Source organism: Podarcis pityusensis (assembly GCF_964106645.2).
Source record: "Podarcis pityusensis genome assembly, chromosome: 18".
Lineage (NCBI taxonomy): Eukaryota > Metazoa > Chordata > Lepidosauria > Squamata > Lacertidae > Podarcis > Podarcis pityusensis.
This window is the reverse complement of record NC_138043.1, coordinates 11,840,663-11,863,534: the sequence shown is the minus strand read 5'-3', so window position 1 is coordinate 11,863,534 and position 22,872 is coordinate 11,840,663. Positions and strand designations below refer to the sequence as shown.

The 22,872-nt window shown below is 48.4% G+C and overlaps 1 protein-coding gene across 5 annotated transcripts in view; it reads left to right on the top strand.

Moving 5' to 3' along the window:
- Positions 1-21,608, top strand: part of SLC5A5 (solute carrier family 5 member 5) — a 35,771-nt gene extending 14,163 nt beyond the window's left edge. For all 5 annotated transcript variants that reach the window (XM_080988610.1, XM_080988607.1, XM_080988609.1 and 2 more), the window contains 14 exons: positions 6,596-6,661; positions 7,075-7,126; positions 7,444-7,511; positions 9,610-9,764; positions 9,883-10,023; positions 11,986-12,115; positions 12,601-12,689; positions 13,884-13,996; positions 14,411-14,481; positions 16,517-16,603; positions 16,957-17,162; positions 18,254-18,357; positions 18,793-18,896; positions 19,412-21,608. In XM_080988610.1, the coding sequence (XP_080844736.1) occupies positions 6,605-6,661; positions 7,075-7,126; positions 7,444-7,511; positions 9,610-9,764; positions 9,883-10,023; positions 11,986-12,115; positions 12,601-12,689; positions 13,884-13,996; positions 14,411-14,481; positions 16,517-16,603; positions 16,957-17,162; positions 18,254-18,357; positions 18,793-18,896; positions 19,412-19,606 (1,572 nt within the window). In that variant the 5' untranslated portion in view covers positions 6,596-6,604 and the 3' untranslated portion in view covers positions 19,607-21,608. The remainder of the gene's footprint in view (positions 1-6,595; positions 6,662-7,074; positions 7,127-7,443; positions 7,512-9,609; positions 9,765-9,882; positions 10,024-11,985; positions 12,116-12,600; positions 12,690-13,883; positions 13,997-14,410; positions 14,482-16,516; positions 16,604-16,956; positions 17,163-18,253; positions 18,358-18,792; positions 18,897-19,411) is intronic.
- Positions 21,609-22,872: the final 1,264 nt, after the last annotated feature.

Genomic DNA, 22,872 nt, shown 5'->3' with positions numbered 1-22,872 from the left:
ACTCCTCATTTAGTCCCCACAACAGCCCTGTGAGGTAGGGCAGGCTGAGAGGCAGAGGCTGCCCCCCAAGGTCGCTTCCACTGAGCTTCATGGTCGAGTGAGACCTCTTCCTAGCTCAGTCAGTAGAGCAGGAGCCTCAGGACTGCAGGTTCAAGCCCCACGTTGGGCAAAAGATTCCTGCATTGCAGTGGGTTGGGCTAGATGACCCCCGGGGTCCCTTCCAACTCTACAAGTCTAGAATTCTATGACTTGAACCCAGGTCTCTTCCAGCTCCTGGTCCTCATTTAATCCCCACAACAACCCTGTGAGGTAGGCTAGTGCCCGCAAGGTCATGCCTAGTGGACTTCATGGCTGAGTGGGAGGACTTGAACTCTTCCAGGTCTTAGATTGTGCTGTGATTCCTGCATTGCAGCAGGCTGGGCTAGGAGGACCCTTTGAGCAATTTATGATTCTATGATCCATTGAAGGTTTTTAAACAGGGCTCCTTCCAACTAGGAGATATCTATGAGAGTTTGGACAGGCATCTGTGAGTGATTCTTGGCAGGGAGTTGCCAGACTCCTGCTTGTGGGCTTCCCATCGGGGCAGGAGGAAGGGCTGGATGGGCCCCTTTGACAGGTCAAGCTGCTGCCCGGCTCCTATGTCCCTAAGGAACCTCCCAGGCCAGAGGCAATCTATCTGGATTCCTAGGTTCTATGGGGTATTTGGCCCCTGTGAGAAAAGGGGGCTGGGCTCTGTCCAATTCTGCAGATTGGAGAGGTGAAGTGTTTATTGTGGTTTGACCATGTGAAGCACCTTGAGACTTCCTCCCTGACATCTCCACCATCTGGGGATCCCTGGATCTGGACTGTTTTCACTCACTGATACCCCATCCTGTAGAATTTTATCAGTTATATTTCATCTGCACAATTGGAACGAATTTCTGGAACCAAAATGCCTTTTCTGTGCAGCCTGAGCAAGATCAGTGAACAATGCAATAGTGAATTGTTGTTGCATGTCTTCACTCCCCCCCCCCCGCCCTGCTCAGAGTTGAGAAGAATATTCTTACATTATGAATGGTCCATGTCTCCGGTATAGAGGCTAATATATATGCAGACTGTTCCTGGATCAAGTGACTTTCCTTTAAGTTATCACAGCTCTTAACCCAGTTCAGGGTCGTCCTCGGAACTAGTCAGATGTTTAACTGAGAATCAAGCACTGTCAGCCCATCATTTGACAAAATAAGATTTTAGAGCCGTCTTGCCCCAAAATGGCAACTAGACATTCCATTTTGGTTACTGCAACCTCAGTTTAGGGGGGCTTAACTGGCTGCTGGCTGCTGCTCTGCGGGTGAGAGAAGGAGCTCTGAGCGAACTTTAGCTGCTTTGCACCCAGCCTTCCAGCAGCAAAGTGACCTCAGGATAAACCGAGGTCAGTCCTTTTGCACAGCACTAATCTTTGCACCGTCTCCTGTGGACCTTGAGGTTTTGTTTGGGTGCTTGTCACTTTGGCACAGTTAAAAACATGCCAGATGATTTGCGTTGCCTGCTCAAAACAACCTGAAACAAAACAGAGTAAGAGGCAAGGCTGTCCATCACCTTGACCCTAACACTGGGTGATCCTCGCACTTGCATCCCACTTGCGAGTTTCCCATAACAGGAGGCTGGACTAGGTGGACCATTTGCCTGACCCAGCAGGGGTCTTTTTATGTTCATAAGGGCATTAGGAACACAGGAAGCTGCCTTAGAATCATAGCATTGGAAGGGGCCTGAGGGTCATCTAGTCCAACCCCGTACAATGTAGGAATCTCGGCTAAAGCATCCATGACAGATGGCCACCCAACCTCTGCTTAAAAAAGGAGGAGTGTCCTGAGGGAGACAGTTCCATGGTTGAACAGCTCTCACTGTCAGAAAGTTCTTCCTGATGTTTAGTTGGAATCTCCTTTTTTTGTAACTTGAAGCCATTGGTTTGGCACCTACCCTCCAGAGCAGGAGAAAACAAGCTTGTTCCCTCTTCCATGTGACAGCCCTTCAGATATTGGAAGATGGCTCCCTTCAGTCTCCTCTTCACCTGGCTAAACATACCCAGCTCCTTCAGCCATTCCTCATAAGGCCTGATCATCTTGGCTGCCCTCCTTTGCACATGTTCTAGTTTGTCGATGTCCTTCTTAAATTGTGGTGCCCAGAATTGGACACAATATCCCAGGTGTGGTCTGACCAAGGCAGAATAGTGGAAATACAAATCTCCAGGATCTGGACACAAGGCTTCATGGAAGATGAACCCCTTGGGCCAAGCTATTGCTTTGGATGCGTGTTGCAAGAGCTGAGCTGCCCATGAAGCTGAGCTTTGCAAAAGGTTGGCCGCAAACCCAACTCCCTCAACCGTTCCTCATCAGGCTTGGCTTCCAGACCCTTGATTATCTCCGCTGCCGCCCTCTGCACACCTTCCAGCTTAAATTGCGGAGGGTATTCTAGTGTTCCCTGAGCTCTAGTGTTAGGACAGAGGAAGAAAAATGCTCCTCTGCTCACGATCTCCAGGCCCAGCTTGGTTTTACAAACCCACGTGACCACATGCATGTTTCCAGTGCACATGCCCATGCGCTGCAGAGGCCTCTCCCGAACCAGATGGCAGGATAAGGGTGTTTTCCTAGCGTATCTTGAGACTCCCAAAACAAACCACCTCTTGACTTTTGAATCAGCCCTGTCTGAGCACCCTCTTGGAGAGCAAACATATCCAGACCAGCTGAGAAGAGATTTTGGCAGCAGAGGCAGCCTTGTTCTCACTCCGGGAATCTTGGCCAGGAATGTGCCAACGTGTGTAAAATTTACAAAGCAAACGTAGCCCATTGGAGCTCTCTCCTCAGTTAGGTTCCTCGTGCTTCTGATCTAAAATCCTGTTTTTGCATCAATTTGCTATTTTCTTTTTTTTTTAACCCTACCACTGCATGCAATTTTACTAATACTTTAGAGCAGATTTCTCCCAATAAACACATTTTTGCTATCACTTTTAGAATCATAGACTTGTAGAGACATGGGTCTTGAACCTACAACCTTGAGATTAAGGCTCTCATGCTCTACCTGCAGAGCTATCAGAATACATTTTTCTACGTTATATTCACCCATGAATTCATGTGGCACAGTGGGTCAGTGGGGCTGGCTGTTCACCCGAAGGCTGGTGGTGCATTGAAGGGGGTTGGACTGAATGACCTCTGGGGGTCCCTTCCCTTCCACCTCTACCATTCTAGGATTCTGTGATATAGCAAAGGTGTGACTAGGTGTAATGTAGCTTCCTGTGTTCCAGCTAAGTACAAAACCTCCAACATTTCTCTGATGAAAACAGGCATGTCCTGTTAAATAATAATAACCATAACAATAATACCATAATAATTAATTTTATTATTTATACCCCACCATTTATATCACAGGCACTCTGGGCAGCTTCCAACATATATAAAACATAATGAAACATTACACATTAAAAAAAGCTTCCCTATCCAGGGCTGCGTTCAGATGTTGTCCAAAGGTTGTCTAGTGACTTATTTCTTTGGCTCGGGGGTTGCATAACTCCAGACCCCCCAACATTTCTCCAGAGAAAATAGGGACGTCCTAAACAGTGGTGGAGTTTCATGCTCCGGCACCGGGGGGGCGGAGAGCAGGCGGGGTGGGGCTGGTGCGTGTCCCAGGGGCATGGCGCCCAGCGTGGGCGGGGGGAGCAGCCGCAATGGAAACCCCACCCACCGGGATTGCGCTGCCAGGGGCGGTGCACTCCCCCCACACTCCTCTTCCTCCGCCACTGGTCCTAAAGGAAAGCAGGACATTTCGGGATCAAATCAGAAATCGGGCCAGCTTCCGTAAAACAGGGAGTTTCCCTGCAAAAAGGGACACTTGGAGGTCTGAAAGTACACAGTGGGTTACATATAGAGGAATGTTGCATATACAGGATTATATTGTTTGCCTCGGAGACGTTTGATGCTGTCAGGCAGATCAACAAATGACTCAAGGAGTGAACCTCGGGTCTGAGTCACCTGTTGACTGATTTCAGATTAAATCCTCTGCATCTGGACTAGATCCCTGGGATCACACTGCGGTGTCCCAAAGCCCTGCAGTCATCTTGTTTGCATTGCATAGCAGCCTGCAGTTAGCTGGGATTATTACTATTTTTAAAGAAATTGGGGTTTAGGAACTGCCAATCTTGCAAAGTGGTTTGGATTGCGAAAGAGAAGGGCTGAGAGTTTCCCTACCTGTCGCGCAACACAAGAACTTGTAGCCAACGGAAACTGAGGTCAGATAAATGAAGAAACCGCCTGCACACAGCACGTAGATGAACTGTGGAACTCCCTGCCACAGGGGGAGTGAGGGATTCCAAACTGGATGGCTTTAAACTGTGCCTTTTTTTCTAAAAATAATGCTTAGGGGTATTCTCATTTTCCTACTCATTTTGAAATACTGCCCCTCAATGAGGCCAAACTTAGATTCACAAAATGTTTGGCGGTATGCGTACCTGTTTGGAGTCAGCCATGCTTCTGAGTTCCAGTTGCTGGAAACCGCAGGAGGGGAGAGATGCTCTTGAATCCTGCTTGCGGGTTCCCTTTGGGGCATCTGGTGCACCACTGTGAGGACAGGATGTTGGGCCAGGTGGGCCATTGGCCTGATCCAGCAGCCAGGCTTTTCTCGTGCTCTTGTGGAGCCTCCAGGCCCAGAGGCAGTCTATCCTGATTCCCAGGTTCTATGGGGTATTTGGCCACTGGGAGGACAGGACCCTGGGCTGGATGGGCTTCCCTTGGCCTGATGCAGCTGGTTATCCTCTTATGGAACTTCCAAGTCCAGAAGCAGTCTACCCAGATTCCTAGATTCTTAGGGGTCTTTGGCCACTGTGAGGACAGGGTGAAGGACTAGATGGGCCCCTTGGCCCTGGGTTCTCACATGAAACCCAGGCAGCCAGGCCTCACCTGACGCAAAAGCCACCATCACAGATTGGATGCTTTTGCTTGCATGGCTGGGCAGGGAGCCAAGAAGCACCATCAAGGGCTTTCAAAGAGGCAGAGATCCATGTAGCTCTGGAGTGAAGGTATCTCAGGTGGGTTGAGGAAGCCAGCCGTGGAAGGATGTGGTGCGCATTTGCGTATGGTAGTGCCGCAGATGAGCCGATGTGGAAGCTTGGTTCCACAAGGAGCTCTCAAGGACATCACAGCAACCTGGAAGCTGCCTCATAATCCAGTAAGAACATCAGAGGAACCCCTGTTGGGTCAGGCCAAAACCGCAGACCTTTGAGCTAGAGGTGAGAGAAGGCTCAGGGGCAAAGTCCCCATCCCTGCACTTCTTGACCGCCTGGAAATCATCAGAGATGGGGTGAAAGGCGAAACACACACACAGAGGGGTGTCTCTGTGTGTTTGCAAAATCAATAAACAAAATGTGTGTGTGTGTTTTGGAACAAGGGAGGCAGTCAGCTGAGATGCTGCCGGGAACGAAGTCTGCTTACTATCTTTGGCAGGGAATGGCTGAGCTGAAAGAATGATGGAAACAGCTGGAATCCTGCCATAGAATCAGAGGATTGTAGAGCTGAAAGGAACCCTGGGGTCATCTAGCCCAACCCCACTCAAATCCATGACTCTGAGATTTGGAGTCTCTTGTTCTCTGCTGAATGGGCTGCCCGAGCCAGACCACTAGGCACATCTAACCTAGTGGTGCCCACACTGACTGGCAGCCGCTCTCAAGAGTTTCAGGACAGGAGTCTTTCCCAGCCTCCCCTGGAGGGGCCCTTTGGGACTGAATCGGGGACCTTCTGCTTGCAAGGATGCTGAACCGTGACGCTTCCACTGAAAATATTTTTTAAAAAAGATTCTAGTCCACACCCTTATTAGAATCATGGAACTGTAAAGTTGGAAGGTACCCCAAGGGTCATCTAGTCCAACCCCCTGCGAGGCTGGAATCTCAGCTAAAGCAACCATGGCCTGTTGATTCAACAGGAACAAAGAAATCTCCCTTGTAGCCTTGACCCATTCACCACAGTGTTGTCTAGACAGACTGGCAGCTATGGCTCTTCAGGATTTCAGATTCGGGGGTCTCTCCCTGCAGCCCGTCCTGGAGATGCCCCGGGTGACCTTCCGCATGCAATATAGGGGCTTGACTGCTGAGCGAAGGTCCTTCTTCTCCATGCCCTGGGCTCAGTGGATAAGAGCACGAGGCTCTCTATCTCAGGGTCATGAGTTCGAGCCCCATGTTGGGCTAAAGATTCCTGCACTGCAGGGGGTTTGGCTAGATGGCCCTTGAGGTCCCTTCCAATGCTACAATGTTACCTGAATCTACAATTCTGGGATTCTTCTTAAACCAAGATGAGGCTCCTGCCCTCATGTTTCTGAAAAAAGGAGGGATTTAATTGCAGTCTGTGTCATACCAGCTTAGATTGCTAGTCCATGTAGCTCAGTACTGTCTACACTGGCTGGCTGCAATGAACCACCAGGACTTCAGAGAAGAGGTCTTTCCCAGTCCCACTTGGAGATGCCACCATGGGACTGATCCTGGGACCTTCTTCTGAGAGGAATCTCCTGTGGAGACTCTTTGGAAAGATCCCAGGAGTCCTTCTCCCTCTCCTCTCAACTCTCCATCTTCTCTCGACAGTACCTGGAAATGAGGTTCTCCAAAGCAGTCCGCCTGTGTGGGACGATCCAGTATATCATTGCCACGGTAAGTCGCTGGGGGTCTGCTGGGTGGGCAAAGAATCTGTGGGAGAGAGGAGGGCAGAATCAGGGCAGAAGCTGAAGCAGGAGAGGAGGGGTCAAGGGGAGAGAGGAGTCTGGCTGGTGAAGAAGCCAGGGGGTCTCCCCCCTCCTGCTGCAACAAGTTCCCCTCCCCGCTGGTCTCCCAGAAGCAGGAGAGGTGGGTTTAGGGTAGCACAACTGGGCGCTATGCTGCAGGGGACACCAAAACTACACTGTAGAACGGAGTGCAAGAAGTGGGGGGGGGGACCAAATTTTAGCGTTGCACAGGGCACTGTTGAAATTTGAAAGCCCAAAGTCCACCCCTGTTTCCTCCAAAGTTCCTTCTTCTAAGACGTGGATGCCGATGTTGAAACAATTCCTTCTCCCCATCCAACACAGATGCTGTATACCGGGATTGTCATCTATGCTCCAGCCTTGATCCTCAACCAAGGTCAGTCTTGTGTTGTCTCTCGGGTCTGGAGAGCAAGCCAGATGAGGAGTGGTTGAGGGAGTGGGGTCCGTTCAGCCTGGAGGAGACCTTAGACACCGCAAATAGCGGAAGGGCTCTCGCATGGAAGGTGGAGCAAGCTTCGTAGAATGGCAGCGTTGGAAGGGGTCCCCGGGGGTCATGCAGGGATCTCAGCTGACAGGGGGCCCACCAGCCTCTGCTTGAAAACTCCCCCTGAGCTCACAGTCCTTCCCTTTTGAGGAGCAACACTTTTTGCCGGCAGCTTCAAGACCAACCTTTCCTCTTGGTTATGTCTCTAGTGACTGGGCTGGATATCTGGGCCTCCCTGCTCTCCACGGGGATCATCTGCACCTTCTACACAACCATTGTGAGTACGATTGGATGGGCTCATTGATTTATTTCCATTAATTAATTTCTTTTTTAAAAAAATATTTTTATTGCTCAATTTCCAAATAACAAATTATCAAGCCATACAATCACCTACGTAATCCCCCCCCATGGACTTCCCTCAGCTCCTCTCCCTGATTTTGCTGCACATATTTTCTCTGCATATTATAAAATTATATATATCCTTACACATCTGTCCTTCATGTTATCAACAATAAATTTGTGTATTCAAATTTGCCAAGGAGCCCAGTTCATTTTTTTTGTATTTTTAAATAAGTTGTCTAAAGTTCCCATTCCTCCTTGAAGTCACAGTTGTCCTTGTCTCGCAATTTGTACGTCAATTTGGCCAGTTCTGTGTAGTTCATCAATTTCTCTTGCCACTGTTCCATTGTTGGGATTTCTTCATTCTTCCATCCTTGTGCTATCAAGACTCTTGCCGCTGTTGTAGCATACATAAATAAGTTCCTTATTTTCCTTGGCAGGTCTTGTCCTACAATCCCTAACAAAAATTGTTATGTACTGAGTTGAATAGGATCCAAACTGCAGCAGTCTGATTGGCCCTAGAACAATGCAGCAGTATGATTGGTTGGCAGGAACCACCCAATCATGCTCCAGATAGAAGTGAATCCCCAACCTGATTGGCTTACAGTAGAATTCCGGAATTAGCCAATTATGTGCAGCCCATTGTGTAAATAATGTATATAAAGCAGATACTTTGAGGGGACTTTCATTCATTCCTCCTCACCACTATGAGCTGAATAAAGAGCATGAAATCACTTTGCGACTCTGAGTATATTTCAAAAATGCTTCTGGTTTTTTTGCAAATGTCATTTTAAACATTATATATCATTTCCCAAATTTTTTAAATTTCCTTACAATTAATTAATTTCTATTTATGCACATTCAATTTGTGCGCAACCATACACACACACACGCTGATCCCGGAAGTGACCTGGAAACGTCACCAGAAGGAGCGGGATGGGGCATTTGCTTAGCTTTGCAAATGTGCTAGCAGTTTTATCGTTGCACCACCTGGAGGGTAATAATGCACAACCCTGCTTTAAAATAAAAATACTAAAACTAATTACTATGACCTCACCCTTCTTAAGGTAGGCTTGGAGAAACAAGGATGTTTTTAGCAGGCGCCGAAAAGGGAGCAGGGAGAGCGCCTGCCTGGTGCCAAGAGGCAGGGAGTTCCAAAGGTTAGGCACTGCCATCCTAAGTGATTGATGTGCTTGGGGGCTCCCTCTCCACCCGGGGGTGAGCCAAAGTCCTCCCTGACCCATTCCGGTAGATACCTGCTCTCCAAGTGGTTTGCAACAAAAGTACCAGTAAAATAAATAAAATAATAATATAAAACGAGAAAACCACTCTTAAAAATAAGAAATCAGTATGACGCACTGTTCCTGGAAGAATGGAATATTTGAAATAATATTTTGGAATATTTGTAAAATATCACAATCAGATGACATTATGAGCAGGATTTGGAATATGAGCAGCAGCAGAGAACTGATAATATATGAAAAAGGAGGCTATGTCTTGGGTGAAATGCAGTATGTTGTTATTTGATATAATTTTGTTTTATCTACATGCAGGCGTTGGTAAAGGGACAGCTTGAAGGACAAGGAATTTGCTTTAAAATGGGTGTTAATTTGAGATATATCTGTAAAATAAGCAGCATGTAAAAGGGTATGAACTGGAATATATCTGAGAGAGTGGGAAACCAGTTTTTGCATAAACCTGTATGAAATTAATTTTAATTTGGTTTTGATGTGTTTTAAATTTGAAAATGAATAAAAATTAATTGGCAGAAAAAAATAGAATACATTCTGTAAATGGGATGGGATTAAGAATGGCATGGAGAGGAAGACCAGAAGTCAAAGTTGAAAGAGAAACGCATAACAAATTTGGAATGTAGAATTTATATGTAAAGGTGTTAGCATTTAAGTAAATAATTGACGGAGAGAGAGACTTTTAAAAGCATTTGAAAGAGGAAACCAGCCACGACACGTTCATTTCTCTGTGCGTTCTGCAGCCAGGCGACTTGGGCGCCCCTAACTTTCCCCTCCGTCTTCCAGGGAGGAATGAAAGCCGTGATCTGGACGGACGTCTTCCAAGTGGTGGTGATGCTTTCGGGTTTTGTCGCCATCTTGATCCAGGGGACCATCCTGGTGGGGAGCCCCGCACAAGTCCTGGCCATCGCCTACAATAACTCCCGCATCAACTTCAACGAGTACGTCCTGGGTTGTGGAAACTATAGCGCTATCGGCGCCATCTCTGGGGGGTCCAGAGGCAGTCTATTGTGATTCCTAGGTCCGTCTTCCCACATTCCTCCCTCTCTGTTTCCCCAGCTTTAACCTGGATCCTCGCAGCCGCTACACTTTTTGGACCTTCATCTTTGGCGGGACGATGGTCTGGCTTTCCATGTACGGGGTGAATCAGGCCCAGGTCCAGCGCTACGTGGCCTGCAAGACAGAGAGAGAGGCGAAATTGTGAGTTGGGTGGAAGGGGGAAACCTGAAGGGAGGGCTCATTTAAGCATCGCCCTTAGACGCCGGAGAGAACTGAGAAGGAATAACCTGGGGCATCTTTTCGCAGTGGAGCAAGCAGAGACCCCCAACCCAAAGGAGTCCATTTTTGTGTCTGATTTTCCTAGAAGCTGCATCTGAGCAGCTTCCCAACTCCCCGTTTCAGAGGGAACAGAAAATAGAGAAAAGCTGACCCTATTTTCACTGAAGAAATGTTGGAGGGGCCAGAGGGAACTGAAGCCCCAAAGTGGTGGAGGCTGATACACATCAGAAGGAATATCAATCAATCAATCAATCAATCCATCAATCAGTCATAGACCAGCAGTTTAAAAAAGGCTAAGAATACAATAGTTGTAAGAACAAGCCGGATAAAAGCAGGGAGACGAGTCGCCAACCAGCTAGAATTTTAGTTGTTACTAAAATGATTCGAAGAAGAGCCATGTGTCTGAAATACAAGATTTCATAAAAGGAATTATAATAAGGCCTCTCTCAGGCTTGCTGTCCTGATTTATCATGATTTTCCTGCGGGTAATAGCAGATGCACAGAATTGTGCTACATTGTGTGTAATCAGAGGGTTTCAATCTGATAATAGGTATTTTAAACAGACTGCTTCAGATCTCCCTGAATTGGGATAATGAGCTGTTTGCGGAGGTTGTAATTAAAAGGGCAATGGAATAATACATTGACACTTCCCATGTCACAGGGAAATTACCACTTTTAAACAGGGATCTTATTATTTCTGCCTCTGAGGAGTAGGGAAGGTAGAATTCTAAATCTGGTTAGCATAAAAGCTTTCCTATATTTGGGGATGGGTAAATTTGACACCTATTTTGGCATTGTAAATGCTCCCACATAGCCCTTAATAGGGAATCATCCGAGGTGACTTTTGCACTGGGGCGAACAGAGACTCCCCCCCCCCAAACGGCTGCATTTTTGTCTCATATTTCCTCGGAAGCTGCTGGCTGTTCCTCTGGCCGAGGCTTCTGAGATCCCCATGGCAGATCCCGGGGCACCTGCCAGGTAGTTGTGTTGCTCTGTGTCCCTGAGTCTATAGACTCAAGCTGTATTCCTGGGGAGGCTCGATAACCTGGGGGCACCCTCTTGGCCACCCCACCCGGGTGCCCAGCCCCACAGCCCCACAAAGCTATCAGCCGCTGGCTGGGCTGTGCTGGGCTGATAAAAAGGTTGGCTGGGGACAGACTAGGAGATCCAGGGCCTTCCTGCATAGACCAGGCAAGGTGCCAGACCTCAGTGTTTCATTTAAGCAGGGCATTTATGTCACAGCCTTTTCTCCAAGGAGCCCAAGGCAGCTTGCCTGGGTCTCCTCTTTTAACACCCCCCCCCCAATGACCCTGGGAGGTGGGCTAATGCCGCAGGAGGGGAAAGAGGGCTCTTGTGTTCAAATCCTGCTTCCCTTCAGGGCACCTGGTTGGCTGCTGTGGAAACATGACACTGGACTAGAAGGGGCCATTGCCCTGATCCAGCAGAAGCCCCTTATTACAGAATCACAGAATTGTAGAGTTGGAAAGGACCCCGAGGGTCATCTAGACCAACCCCCTTCAATGCAGAAGTATGCAGCTGGCCCACACAGGGATTGAAGCCACGAACTGAGAAGATAGCTCAGTCAGCAGAGCATGGGACTCTTAATCTCAAGGTCGTGGGTTCAAGCCATGCATTGTGCAGAATATTCCTGCCTTGCAGGGGGTTGGACTAGATGACCCTCAGGGTCCCTTCCAACTTGACAATTCTGTAATTCTACAATTCTACCTTGGCACCACACTCTGACCAACTGAGCCACCTTCTGGGCTCCCCATCCCCCTTCCAGACCTTTGTAAGCCCCTTAATTGCTTGATTTCCCCTATTCTCCCTGTCCTGGGTTCAAATTTTATTTTTGTCCTCTCTGCTTCCCCTCTTCTCTCTCCCCAGAGCTCTCCTTGTCAACCAGGTGGGCCTCTTCTTCATCGTCTCCAGCGCTGTGGGCTGTGGGATTGTCATGTTCACCCTCTACAAGGACTGCGACCCCCTTTTGGCCGGATACATCTCTGCACCTGACCAGGTACCTCTGCCTCGCAGGGGTGGGGCTGGGGCTCAGAGGGGGCTTGGAAAGCCACAGCAAACTGCTTGCCGTAGGAAAGAACAAAGGGTCAAACAGGCAAACAAACAACCCCCAACAGAGAAGTTCTTGTGCTGCAGTCGTGCAAAAATCTTATGGGATGGCGGGAGGTAGAACACACATTGGAGAAATGAGAAAGAAAGCAGACGGGGTGGAAATTGCTGAGGTCTGCTTGTTTAATTTAAGAAATGTATTAGTTACCTTGCAGGGGGTGGGCATAGAATCATGGAACTCTTCCAACTTTATGATTCTTTCATTTTCCCTGTTAACAATTCCTGCACTGCAGGGGGTGGACTGGATGACCCTTGGGGTCCCTTTTGACTCTATCATTCTTTGTGCATCTTGTGGCCAGCTTCAAATCATGGCCATCTCCCTGCCCTCCTGCTGCCCCTGAAACAGAACTGACACTTTCTCTCCTTTTCTCTCAGTACATGCCTTATTTGGTCTTGGATATCTTTGAGAAATACCCCGGGGTGCCTGGACTTTTCCTGGCTTGTGCATACAGCGGGACTCTGAGGTGAGTGTGGGAGACCCCCTCTTTGCCCCACGCAGAATAAACCCCCCAAAGAAATTACATTTCCTGCAAAGGAGACACATAAACTTTGATTCCTGAGTATAGCTAAAGCTATCTAATATTAGAAGCTCTAGGAAAGTCAACAAAATTTATTTTATTGCATCTGCTTCTGGGGTGGAGCATGGTGCCCCCAAAGTCCCCAGCTCCACCTGGAGGGAGATTGTGGTTTCTCAGGGAGCATTTCCATTTCAGTTTTCTGAGTATTTCCAGCACTCTGGTCCAGTGCAGGATGCTGAGCTGAAATCCAACAGCCAGCCTGGTTAGGTTTTGTACACAAATGGCAGTGGCAAAATGTCCTGGGCTCAGCCTGAGGATCTCTAGGGGCCTCAATAGGGGCGGCCCCGTGAGTTAGGAACACCAGAAATACATGCCTCACTTTCTTCTAGAACGGGACGGGTGTTGGTTTACGCAGATTAAAACGCTGCAGGTGAGATGCAAAAAGCGAGGAACATATAAAAATAATCATGAATTTAATAGAATTAAAACAATATTTCTACATTGCAGGGGGTTGGACTTGATGATCACTGGGGTCCCTTCCAACACTACAGATTCTAATATGAAAAAGATCTATTAAAAGACACATAATAAAAACAACACAGCACTCTTAAAAACCGTTTCCTTTTTTTAAAAAAGACACATCGAAATAGGACAGGATTCACTTGCCAGCAGAAGGTCAGCAAGGAGGGAGCCAGCCAAGCTTCTCTAGGCAGGGAGTTCCAAAGTTGTCTGGGAGGAGCCACCACCAAAAAGCTCCTCTCCTGCTATATGGGAAGATATAGACCTTCAGCTAGCCTTCAGGATCAGGCCAAAGGATCATCTAGGTTTGCATTTCATCCCTGGAGGGGCCAAATTACCCCAAAGAACCTAGGGATCTAGATAGACTGGCTCTGGACCTGGAGGTTCCACAAGAGTCGATGGCACCCCCCTGAGAGGTGCTGGAACTGCACTCTGGCATTCTCTGGCTGGGAAAAAAAGCACTGCCAGAAAAGCATGGCATGAGCTGAACAGCCATCTCTTGGGATTGCTTCCCCGGTGCATTTGATGATAGACTGCTCTTGAAGCTGGAGGCTCCTTCCTAGCTAATTCCGGCTGCTGGTGGCTTTGTCCTCCGTGACCCCGTCTTCCCTCCCTCTGCAGCACGGCTTCCACCAGCATCAACGCCATGGCCGCCGTCACCGTGGAGGACCTGATCAAGCCGAACTTGCCCAGCCTCTCCCCACGGAAGCTGACCCTCATCTCCAAAGGGCTCTGTGAGTGAAGGTGGCCGGGGCATCCTCCAAAGCGTGGGGAGGCTGGGCTGGGCATCCCAGGAGACCCCTTGGGAACAAGCATAGTTCCGTCAGGAGATTCTTAATTTCGGGGTTGGGGGTTCGAGCCCCACATTGGGTAAAAAGATTCCTGCATTGCAGGGGGTGGGACTAGATGGCCCTCGGGTCCCTTCCAGCTCGATGATTCTACCATCCTAAGCCAATTGTTTTCAACAGATCTACTCCTGAGGATTTGTTCATTTCGTAAAATTTATACACTGCTTGATTGTAAACAAACAAACAAGCAGTCTCCAGCAAGGCCAAAACACTAAAATGGCCAATGAGAAAAATTAGCAGTAATAATAATAATAATAATAATAATAATGGAAATTGTGCTTTTATTCTTAACATTTCCAGCACTGATTTATGGGACGTCGTGCATCACCGTTGCAGCGCTGTCTTCGTTACTGGGAGGTGGGGTGTTGCAGGTAATAATAATTTTTTTATTATTATTATTTTGTTATTTTTACTATTTATGCACTGCCCATCTGGCAGGGTAACCGTCTCCACTTATGACCCCTCCCTCAATTTCTTCTCTTTCTTCCACAAGGATTTGGCTCATGTGTTTTTTCCTGAAAGCACAATCTGCATTCGAGATAGCAACAGGGTATTTTGCAGGCCACGTTTCTCCACTATTTTCTTCAGGGAGCCAAACTACTTAAGAACCCAAGAAGAGGCAGCTGGATCAGGCCAAAGGCTCCCCCCCCCCACCCCAGTTCAGCATCCTGCACTCACAGCGGCCAAATGTCCTTAGGAATCTGGGAATTGAGATAGATTGCCCCTGGACCAGGAGGTTCCATAAGAAGATCATAAGAGTTTGGCTGACTGGATGAGGCCAAAGGGAGCCCATCTAGTCCAGCCTCCTGTTCTCACAGTGGCCAGCCTGCAAGGGAAACCCACAAGCAAGATCTGAGCACAGCTGCTGTTTCCCCATCATCTAGTATTCAGAGGTAGACTGCTCTTGGGCATGGAGGTTCTGCTGTCACAGTAGTCCTCCTTAAGAAGAGCTTGGCTGCTGGATCAGGCCCATCTCATCCTGCACCTGTTCTCACAGGTGCCCCCAAAGGAAACCCAGAAGGAGGTCCTTTTATGATTCCTGTTGCAGGGAGTTCCCCTAACCCTTCTTTTTATCTGTAGCTGTAGAGTCTAGGAACCACTGATAGCCTCCTCCTCCTCCTCCTCCATGAATTTGCCCCGCCTCTTTCGAAGTCCTCCAAGTCATTGGCCTCTTGTGGCAGGGAGTTCCGTAGGTTAACTACAAGGTCCAGCTTAACTACGCTGCTTGGTGTAGTAGTTCCTCAACAAGCTTGAGAGGGTGGGCTGCGAGGCTTTTAAAAGGACAAATCCAGCCCTTTGCATCAGGCCCTGGGAATGTACTGAGGACCAATGCAGGCTGATATGCGTTCTTGCCAACAGTCTCCAAGGGGCAGCCCCATATGTGGTGCATTGCAGTAGTCCAGCCTGGGAGCCACCGAGGCACGGAAGCTGGCAGCCAGGCCTCTGCCTTCCAGTCATGTGTGTCGGTGGCTGGTTTTATGACGTAGGGAGTTGATTCTCACGCTCGGCCCAGTATTGTCTCATCTTGTTTCAACAAGGAGGCCACTCCACCCGCCTTTGTAGCAACCAGGAAAAGTTTGCATTCACAGATGTGCGCACACACGGCTTATCGGTTTCTGCATTGTATCTCATATGTTAACAACTCGAGCTGCATAGCAGCATATCTGGGAGCTGATTGGCACTTTCAGATTGCAGCTGCTACTCGTGTCTTAGAGGTGACGCGATAGAGGTTTGCACAATTGTGCGTGGCGGGGAGACAGTGGACAGAGAAAAGTGTTCCTTCTTCTCTCGTGACATGAGACTCTTGGACAGCCAGCAGAGGATTAAAGACAGATAAGAGAAAGTCATTCTTCACAGAGTTAATCTGCGGAACTCCCTCCCACAGGCCACCAACTTTAAAACCTTTGACTTTAAAATTTGACCAGAGGCGGTTTTAGGGCAGTGTGACAGCTTGCCCTGCGTTGGGCGCCTGGTAAGCAGTTGCCCAGCTTTGGGAAGGAGGTGTGAGGCCTCTAACAGAATCATAGAATGGTAGAGTTGGAAGGGACCCCGAGGGTCATCCAGCCCAACCCTCTGCAATGCAGGAATCCCAGCTAAAGCATCCAGGACATCCTTGTGACTTGAAGCCATGGGTTCGAGTCCTACCCTCCAGAGCAGGAGAAAACAAGCTTGCTCCCTCTTCCATGTCATTGAAATATTGGAAGATGGTTCTCCTCTCTCCTCTCAGTCTCCTCTTTTCCAGGCAGAACACCCCCAGCTCCTTCAACCTTTCCTCATAAGGCTGGGCTTCCAGACCCTTCACCATCTTGGTCGCTCTCCTCTGCTGCACACCTTCCAGCTTGACAACCTCGTAACAACAACATGCTTACCCCTGCCTTCTCTGCCCCGCTTTGTGTTTCTGCACAGGGTTCGTTCACCGTCATGGGCGTCATCAGTGGGCCCCTTCTGGGAGCCTTCATCCTGGGGATGTTTATCCCAGCTTGCAACACCGTGGTAAGTCCCAAAGAGGACCCGAGAGGATGCTTTTGGGTGCCTTCACCCTTCATAAAAGGGTGTTGGAAGAAAGGTGCTGTGCCATGGAGGGGCCTTGCAACAAAGCAGTAGGATTGGAACGAAAGAACACAAAAATACCACTAACAATGCAGGAATCTAGATAGACTGCCCCTGGACTTGGAGGTTCCATAAGCACATCAAAGGGTGCCCATGTATCCCAGCATCCTCTTCTCACAGTGGCCAACTGGAGGCCTGTGGGGAATCTCCCTTCCTATGCAAAAATTCCCGGCTGGGGGGTGGGACTTTCAGCTCAGCAGCAGCAGCATAAAACCCGACCTCTCCTTCCTTCCCAGGGGGTGTTGACTGGGCTTCTTGTGGGATTCGCCCTCTCTTTCTGGGTGGCTGTGGGGGGCACCCTCTACCCGCCCAGCGCCGCCACCATGGGGGTGCTCCCATCCTACGGAGACTTGTGCCCGCTCTACAACGCCTCCGAGGGAGCCAACGCCACCATCATGCTCGGCCCACTGCCACCCCGGAACATCACGGAAGTCGCAGACAGGTGAGATGGTTGTTGATCTCTGGTGCAAATTCAAATAAGTGGCTGGGGCAGCCCAGCCAGATGAGCGGGTATAAGTAATAAGATTATTATAACACTAAAGGAAAACACAGCAAAACAACATTTCTTTGCCCAGAGTAGAATTCAGGAGGATTCAGTAGAATTCAGTAATGGGAAAACATCATTTATGGACTGTAAGAACTAAGGACATTCTACAGTGCGCCTCAATGCGCTTTGGTGCTGTTCAATGTGCTTACAAGCCCAGGAACAAGGTACTGCTGAAGCTTCATAACAGGCATAAGAAGATCTTGCTGGATCAGGTCAAAGGGAGCCGATTTGGTCCTCACAGTGGCCAACCCCCCCCCCATAACCTGCAAATTGTCTGCCTGCGGAGCTGGAGGTTCCATGAGAACATGAGAGGAATCTGCCTGCTGGACCAGGCCAAAGGGGGCAACTGACCCCAGCATCCTCTTCTCACAGGGGCCAACCAGGTGACCCGAAAGGGACAAGCAGGGACAATGTCAGGTTCTGCACTTAGGCAGGAAGAGCCAGATGCACACCTGGCTCACTTGCAGGACACGTGAAAAGGATCGAGGGATCTTGGAGGGTCCTCTGTTCCAACCCCCTGCAATGCAGAAATCTTAGTTAAAGCATCCATGAGACATGGCCCCCCAGCCTCTGCTTAAAAACCTCCAAGGAGGTTTCTGGGTCACTGTCCTCTCCCCCCAGAAGTCCCTTCCCCATTAAACAGCTCTCACTGTCAGAAAGTTTCTCCTGATGTTTAGTCAGAATCTCCTTTCTTCTAACTTGAAGCCATGGGTTCGAGTCCTACCCTCCAGAGCAGGAAAAAGCAAGCTTGCTCCATCTTCCCTGTGACAGCCCTTAAGATGGCTCTCCTGTCTGCTCTCAGTCTCCTCTTTTCAAGGCTAAACATCCCCAGCTCCTTCAACCGTTCCTCATCAGGCTTGGTTTCCAGACCCTTGATCATCCTGGTCACCCTCCTCTGTACTCCTCCCAGATTGCCAACACCTTCTAGGAGCCAGAACTCAATTATTCCCCTGCCTGCGGATCTCACCATCTCACTTCCTTTGCAGGTGGGCCATTGCGGATGACTTCTACGCCATTTCCTACCTCTACTACGGTGCCTTGGGAACGCTCACCACAGTTGTAATCGGGGTTCTAGCCAGCTGCCTAACCGGTAAATTGGTGGGGTGGAGCCATTAGCTACCTATTAATTTGCTTCATTTGTTTTTTTTTTTAAATAAGTTGATTCCATTTTTAAATAATATTTTTTATTATATTTCCAATTTTAACCAATCCTTTTAAAATGCAACCAGAACAAATCTCTCATATCTGTTGACACATTCCATGGTGTTCTTTTACTCCCTTATAAAGCTTCTATATTACTGATATTTTATCCATTCTGTACATCAATTCCAAATTTTTAAATGACAAATTCTCATCTGTTGCTATTGTTCAAATCCTGCGTACATTTTGACATAACTATGATGGTCCCTCCCCCCTAATATTCTACAAAAGAATACCATTTTAGAAGTTGATTTCAATACTTCATGTTTCCTTGCCTTAAAGTGTGCAAATTCTCTCTCCCTCGTGGTTCTGGGTTTTGCTGCAGGGCCTGCGAAAAGGAGCTCAAAGAAGCCAGGCGTGCTCTGGTGGGACGTCATGAAGCAGACCGCCATGGTCTCCCCAGAGGGGCTGAAGAAACCGTTCACCAAGGTAGGGCAGTGGGGAAACTGGGCACTCTGATAATGGTGGGCAGTGCATCGGAGCTGCCATCACTCAGCGTAGAGAACAGGGACCACCTGAACCCTCATATTCCAGCTTGATCATCGCCATCACCTGCAGCTGCAGGAGCATCGCTGGCCGTTCTCCAGTTTGGAGAGGCTCATTTGACAGCAGCCTTTAGTGTCATTGTTCCAGTCCTGTGGAGCTCTCTGCCACTAGAGCAGCATTACCTGAATTTGGGTCTTCTGCTGTTTTTGGACTACAGTTCCCACCAACCCTGCCCACTGGTCCTGCTAGCTAGGGATGCCTATTGATCAATTCCTGCTCATATACCCTTACAAGAAAAACAGAAGCAAAACAAACAAGGTTACTCTGCCCCTTGCCTTTCTGCCTTAAATCATTATTTGTATTTTCTTTATCATTTCTTTCTTTTCATCTTGCTTGGGTGTAAATCTGGATCCATCCTTTCTCAATGGCTTCCTTCCATTTCTCAACCGTCCGCACAGGATGCAGGGAACTCTCCCAATCTGCAGAAGAAAGCCTTTGGCTCAACGTCTCTGGTGCCCAGCTTCCCGGCCGAGGAGAAGACCCTGATGGCCAAGGAGGAGAAGGCATCATCAGAGCCCTCTGAGGAGAACCTCTGCGTCTGCAACGCTTTTGAGAGCAGCTATTTCCACCTGCTCAGAGAGACCAATGTGTAAAGGGTTGGGCACTTGGAGGCCTGAAGCCTCCTGGACCAGCTTTACTTGGGAAAGGACCCCATTTTGGGAGGGATGAACCTCATTCCACAAAGAGATATTTGTAGATCTCTGGCCAGGCCAAGCTGCAACCTCTGGAGAAATTTGGGCAGGGCATTCCTGTCCTGTTATCAAAATCTGGCCAAGTTGTGCCAACAACACGGGGCAACGTGGACCCTTGGAGGCTTCTGTTTGTCCTTTTAGAGGACACACCTCCCCAACCGGGTCCTGTCATGAGGGAGCTTCTTCATCAGTTCATTTATTAGTATCAAACAGAAGCACAGGAGATCCATCAAGGCTTGAGCTGCTGCCCAGGGGGCCTGCTCCTCCCCCCAGAAGCTCGCTTTCTCCATATCAGACCCGTCCTGCTGTCTACGGTGGCTGCCAAGGGACTCTTCTGTCGATGTCTAGTTTTCTGCTCTCTGACATGGAGGAAACACCTGCTTTTAGGGGAAGGAGGGGGATCTATCAGGCTCTCAAGGGACATCGTATCAACTGGCTCTGGTACTCTCCCTACCACATCTGGCTCCTGTCTCTGTTCAGGGCTGGTGCATCTGCTAGCTCACCCCTGTTCCTTGCCCTCCAATATTTCCCAGTTCTCCTCCTCCTCCTCCTGTTTCCCACCACCAAGGACCTGGGTCCACACTATCTTCTTCTGCCCCCTCCCTGGGCGCCTCTTAGGGTGGCCGTCTCCACTACTCCTCCTCATCTAGCCTGATATCTATTCTCAATTTTCACCTGGAAATGGAGGAGTTTGAGATTGGCAAAGATGAGAAAAAGCAGATGTAATAATAATAATAATAATAATAATAATAATAATAATAGTTTTATTATTTTACCCCGCCCAGCTGACCTGGTTGCCCCAGCCACTCTGGGCAGCTGATGTATATTTTGCTCTAGGAGGCTTCATTTGGTCAGAATTGAGTCAGCACTTCCAGAGTTAACACTAAATACATCTCTTCTAGTTAAGGAACCACCATAGCTGCTAGAAGGCTGTGGAAATTTGTGTCCTGGGCTTTTTAGACTCATCTATCCATGTACTGGGACGCGGGTGGCGCTGTGAGTAAAAGCCTCAGCGCCTAGGACTTGCCGATCGAAAGGTCGGCGGTTCGAATCCCCGCGGCGGGGTGAGCTCCCGTCGTTCGGTCCCAGCGCCTGCCAACCTAACAGTTCGAAAGCACCCCTGGGTTCAAGTAGATAAATAGGGACCGCTTACTAGCGGGAAGGTAAACGGCGTTCCGTGTGCTGCGCTGGCTCGCCAGATGCAGCTTGTCACGCTGGCCACGTGACTCGGAAGTGTCTTCGGACAGCGCTGGCTCCTGGCCTCTAGAGTGAGATGAGCACACAACCCTAGAGTCTGTCAAGACTGGCCCGTACGGGCAGGGGTACCTTTACCTTTACCTATGTACTATCAGAAACTAAAGGGGTGCCCTGGTTGCCAGGTGCAAAATATCTTGGTATTCTTTCCAGCTCACCTGCCCCCACCATCCTTGCCACTTCTCAGGGCCTCCTGCATTGTTTCCTTTTGGACCTTGATCCTCCTCCTGCTTGCCTCCACCTGTCATGGAAAAGCCACTCTGTGCATGCTCAGAGGGCCAAAGCTTAGGCTGGAGGATGGGAATAGAGTCCAGCTGGGTCCCTACTGTGCCCTCTCCTCCATATTCCGTCCCATGTTAGCCGTCCTCCTGTCGGAAGTGTGTAGACAGGACTATTGACAGCTCCTCCTGGCCTCTTCTCCATCCCCCCGCCTGTAAATAAGATGCACCAGGATGGAGATTTGGGACCTTCAAGCTGCACAGGGGCTACAGGGTTGAATGGGTGGGCTTCGCCAGAGGGTGTATGTTCCTATCTTTGCATATAAAGATATATATTCAGTCTGCTCTGGCTTCCAATGATCAAAGGACTCTGGTGTTGTGCCATTTGAGGGGAAACGCTCGGCATGAAATAAAGAGAATGTTATACAAAAGCCAATGCTAATTCTGTGTTTGGAATGACAAATTCAGAAGGGAACGGATACATATCCCTGTGGCCAGAATGAGGACGTTGTGCAAAGCTGAGCAGGATGGCTACAGGACCTGCTTAGCTTAATTGCCGTTGCTCATTTATTTGTGTAGCCGAAGGTATTACAAAGCCAGATGCATAAGAACAAAAAAACGCTGCACAGATTTTTTTAAAATTGTTTTTATTAAAGATTTTCTGGGGTTGCAAAAGTACATACATCGTCTCTGTTTTCAAATCACGAAGCCCTTTCTACGGATCCGTGAGGTTTTTACAAGCCCTCTACTCTCAGCAGCCCGGAGCATCATGGCAGAACACTAGAGGGATAACTTTTTGACTTTCTTTTTTTCTTCAAAAACAAAAACGATTTCCTGTATCGTAAAGGGATGAACTTTTGCTTAGAAACACTGAAAAATGGACTAATTCTCAGTTGTGAAAAATGGTCACCCCAAAATGAAAAATTGGAATCACTGTATATATAACCTTACTACTCATAAGTATGAACACTTTTAAAAACTTCAAGGAACTGTTTGGAACTTTTACAGCTGTCTGAAACTACCTAAAACTGTATTGGAGAAGCCCGGGAAGCAGAGCCATCCAGATCCCACCTGTGCGCACAACACGCAACCAAACTGATGTGGGAAATTTATGGTGCTTGAAGCAGAAACCAAGGCCTTGATTTATTCTAAGCAATAAGAGGGGATGTACAATGTATAACACTTTGTGCAAGTATTAGAAAATTTGCAAATCCAATTTCCCCCTGTATTATACAAAAAATACATTATACAGTTACATATACGAAAAATGATTTGTGGATTTTGGGGTGACCTTTTTTCAAAAAAATTGGAAATGATAGTTCATTCCTTTGTTTTTAGGCAATAGTTTATCTAAGCTTCAGGAACAGCAGGTTGTAAAAAAGTTATAACCCTACTGGACACTAGAGGGATCGGTCTGGAATGAACATGGACCACTAGTACCAAACTGTATGGATAACAGCTGTACTACAAAAACTAACCAACAGACTGAAACTGACACGGGGACAAATAACAGGACGCCTTCACCCTGGGGTGGCTCCTCTTTCATACACACACAGCCCAACAAGATAACAACAAGAACCCAATGAGAGCATCCGAATCGATAGGGCTAAGTTGAGCCAACACACACACGCAAATAATACACTGCACAGTTATAATCATTTTTGGTACCCAGCATTCCATCAGGTAGAAATCTGC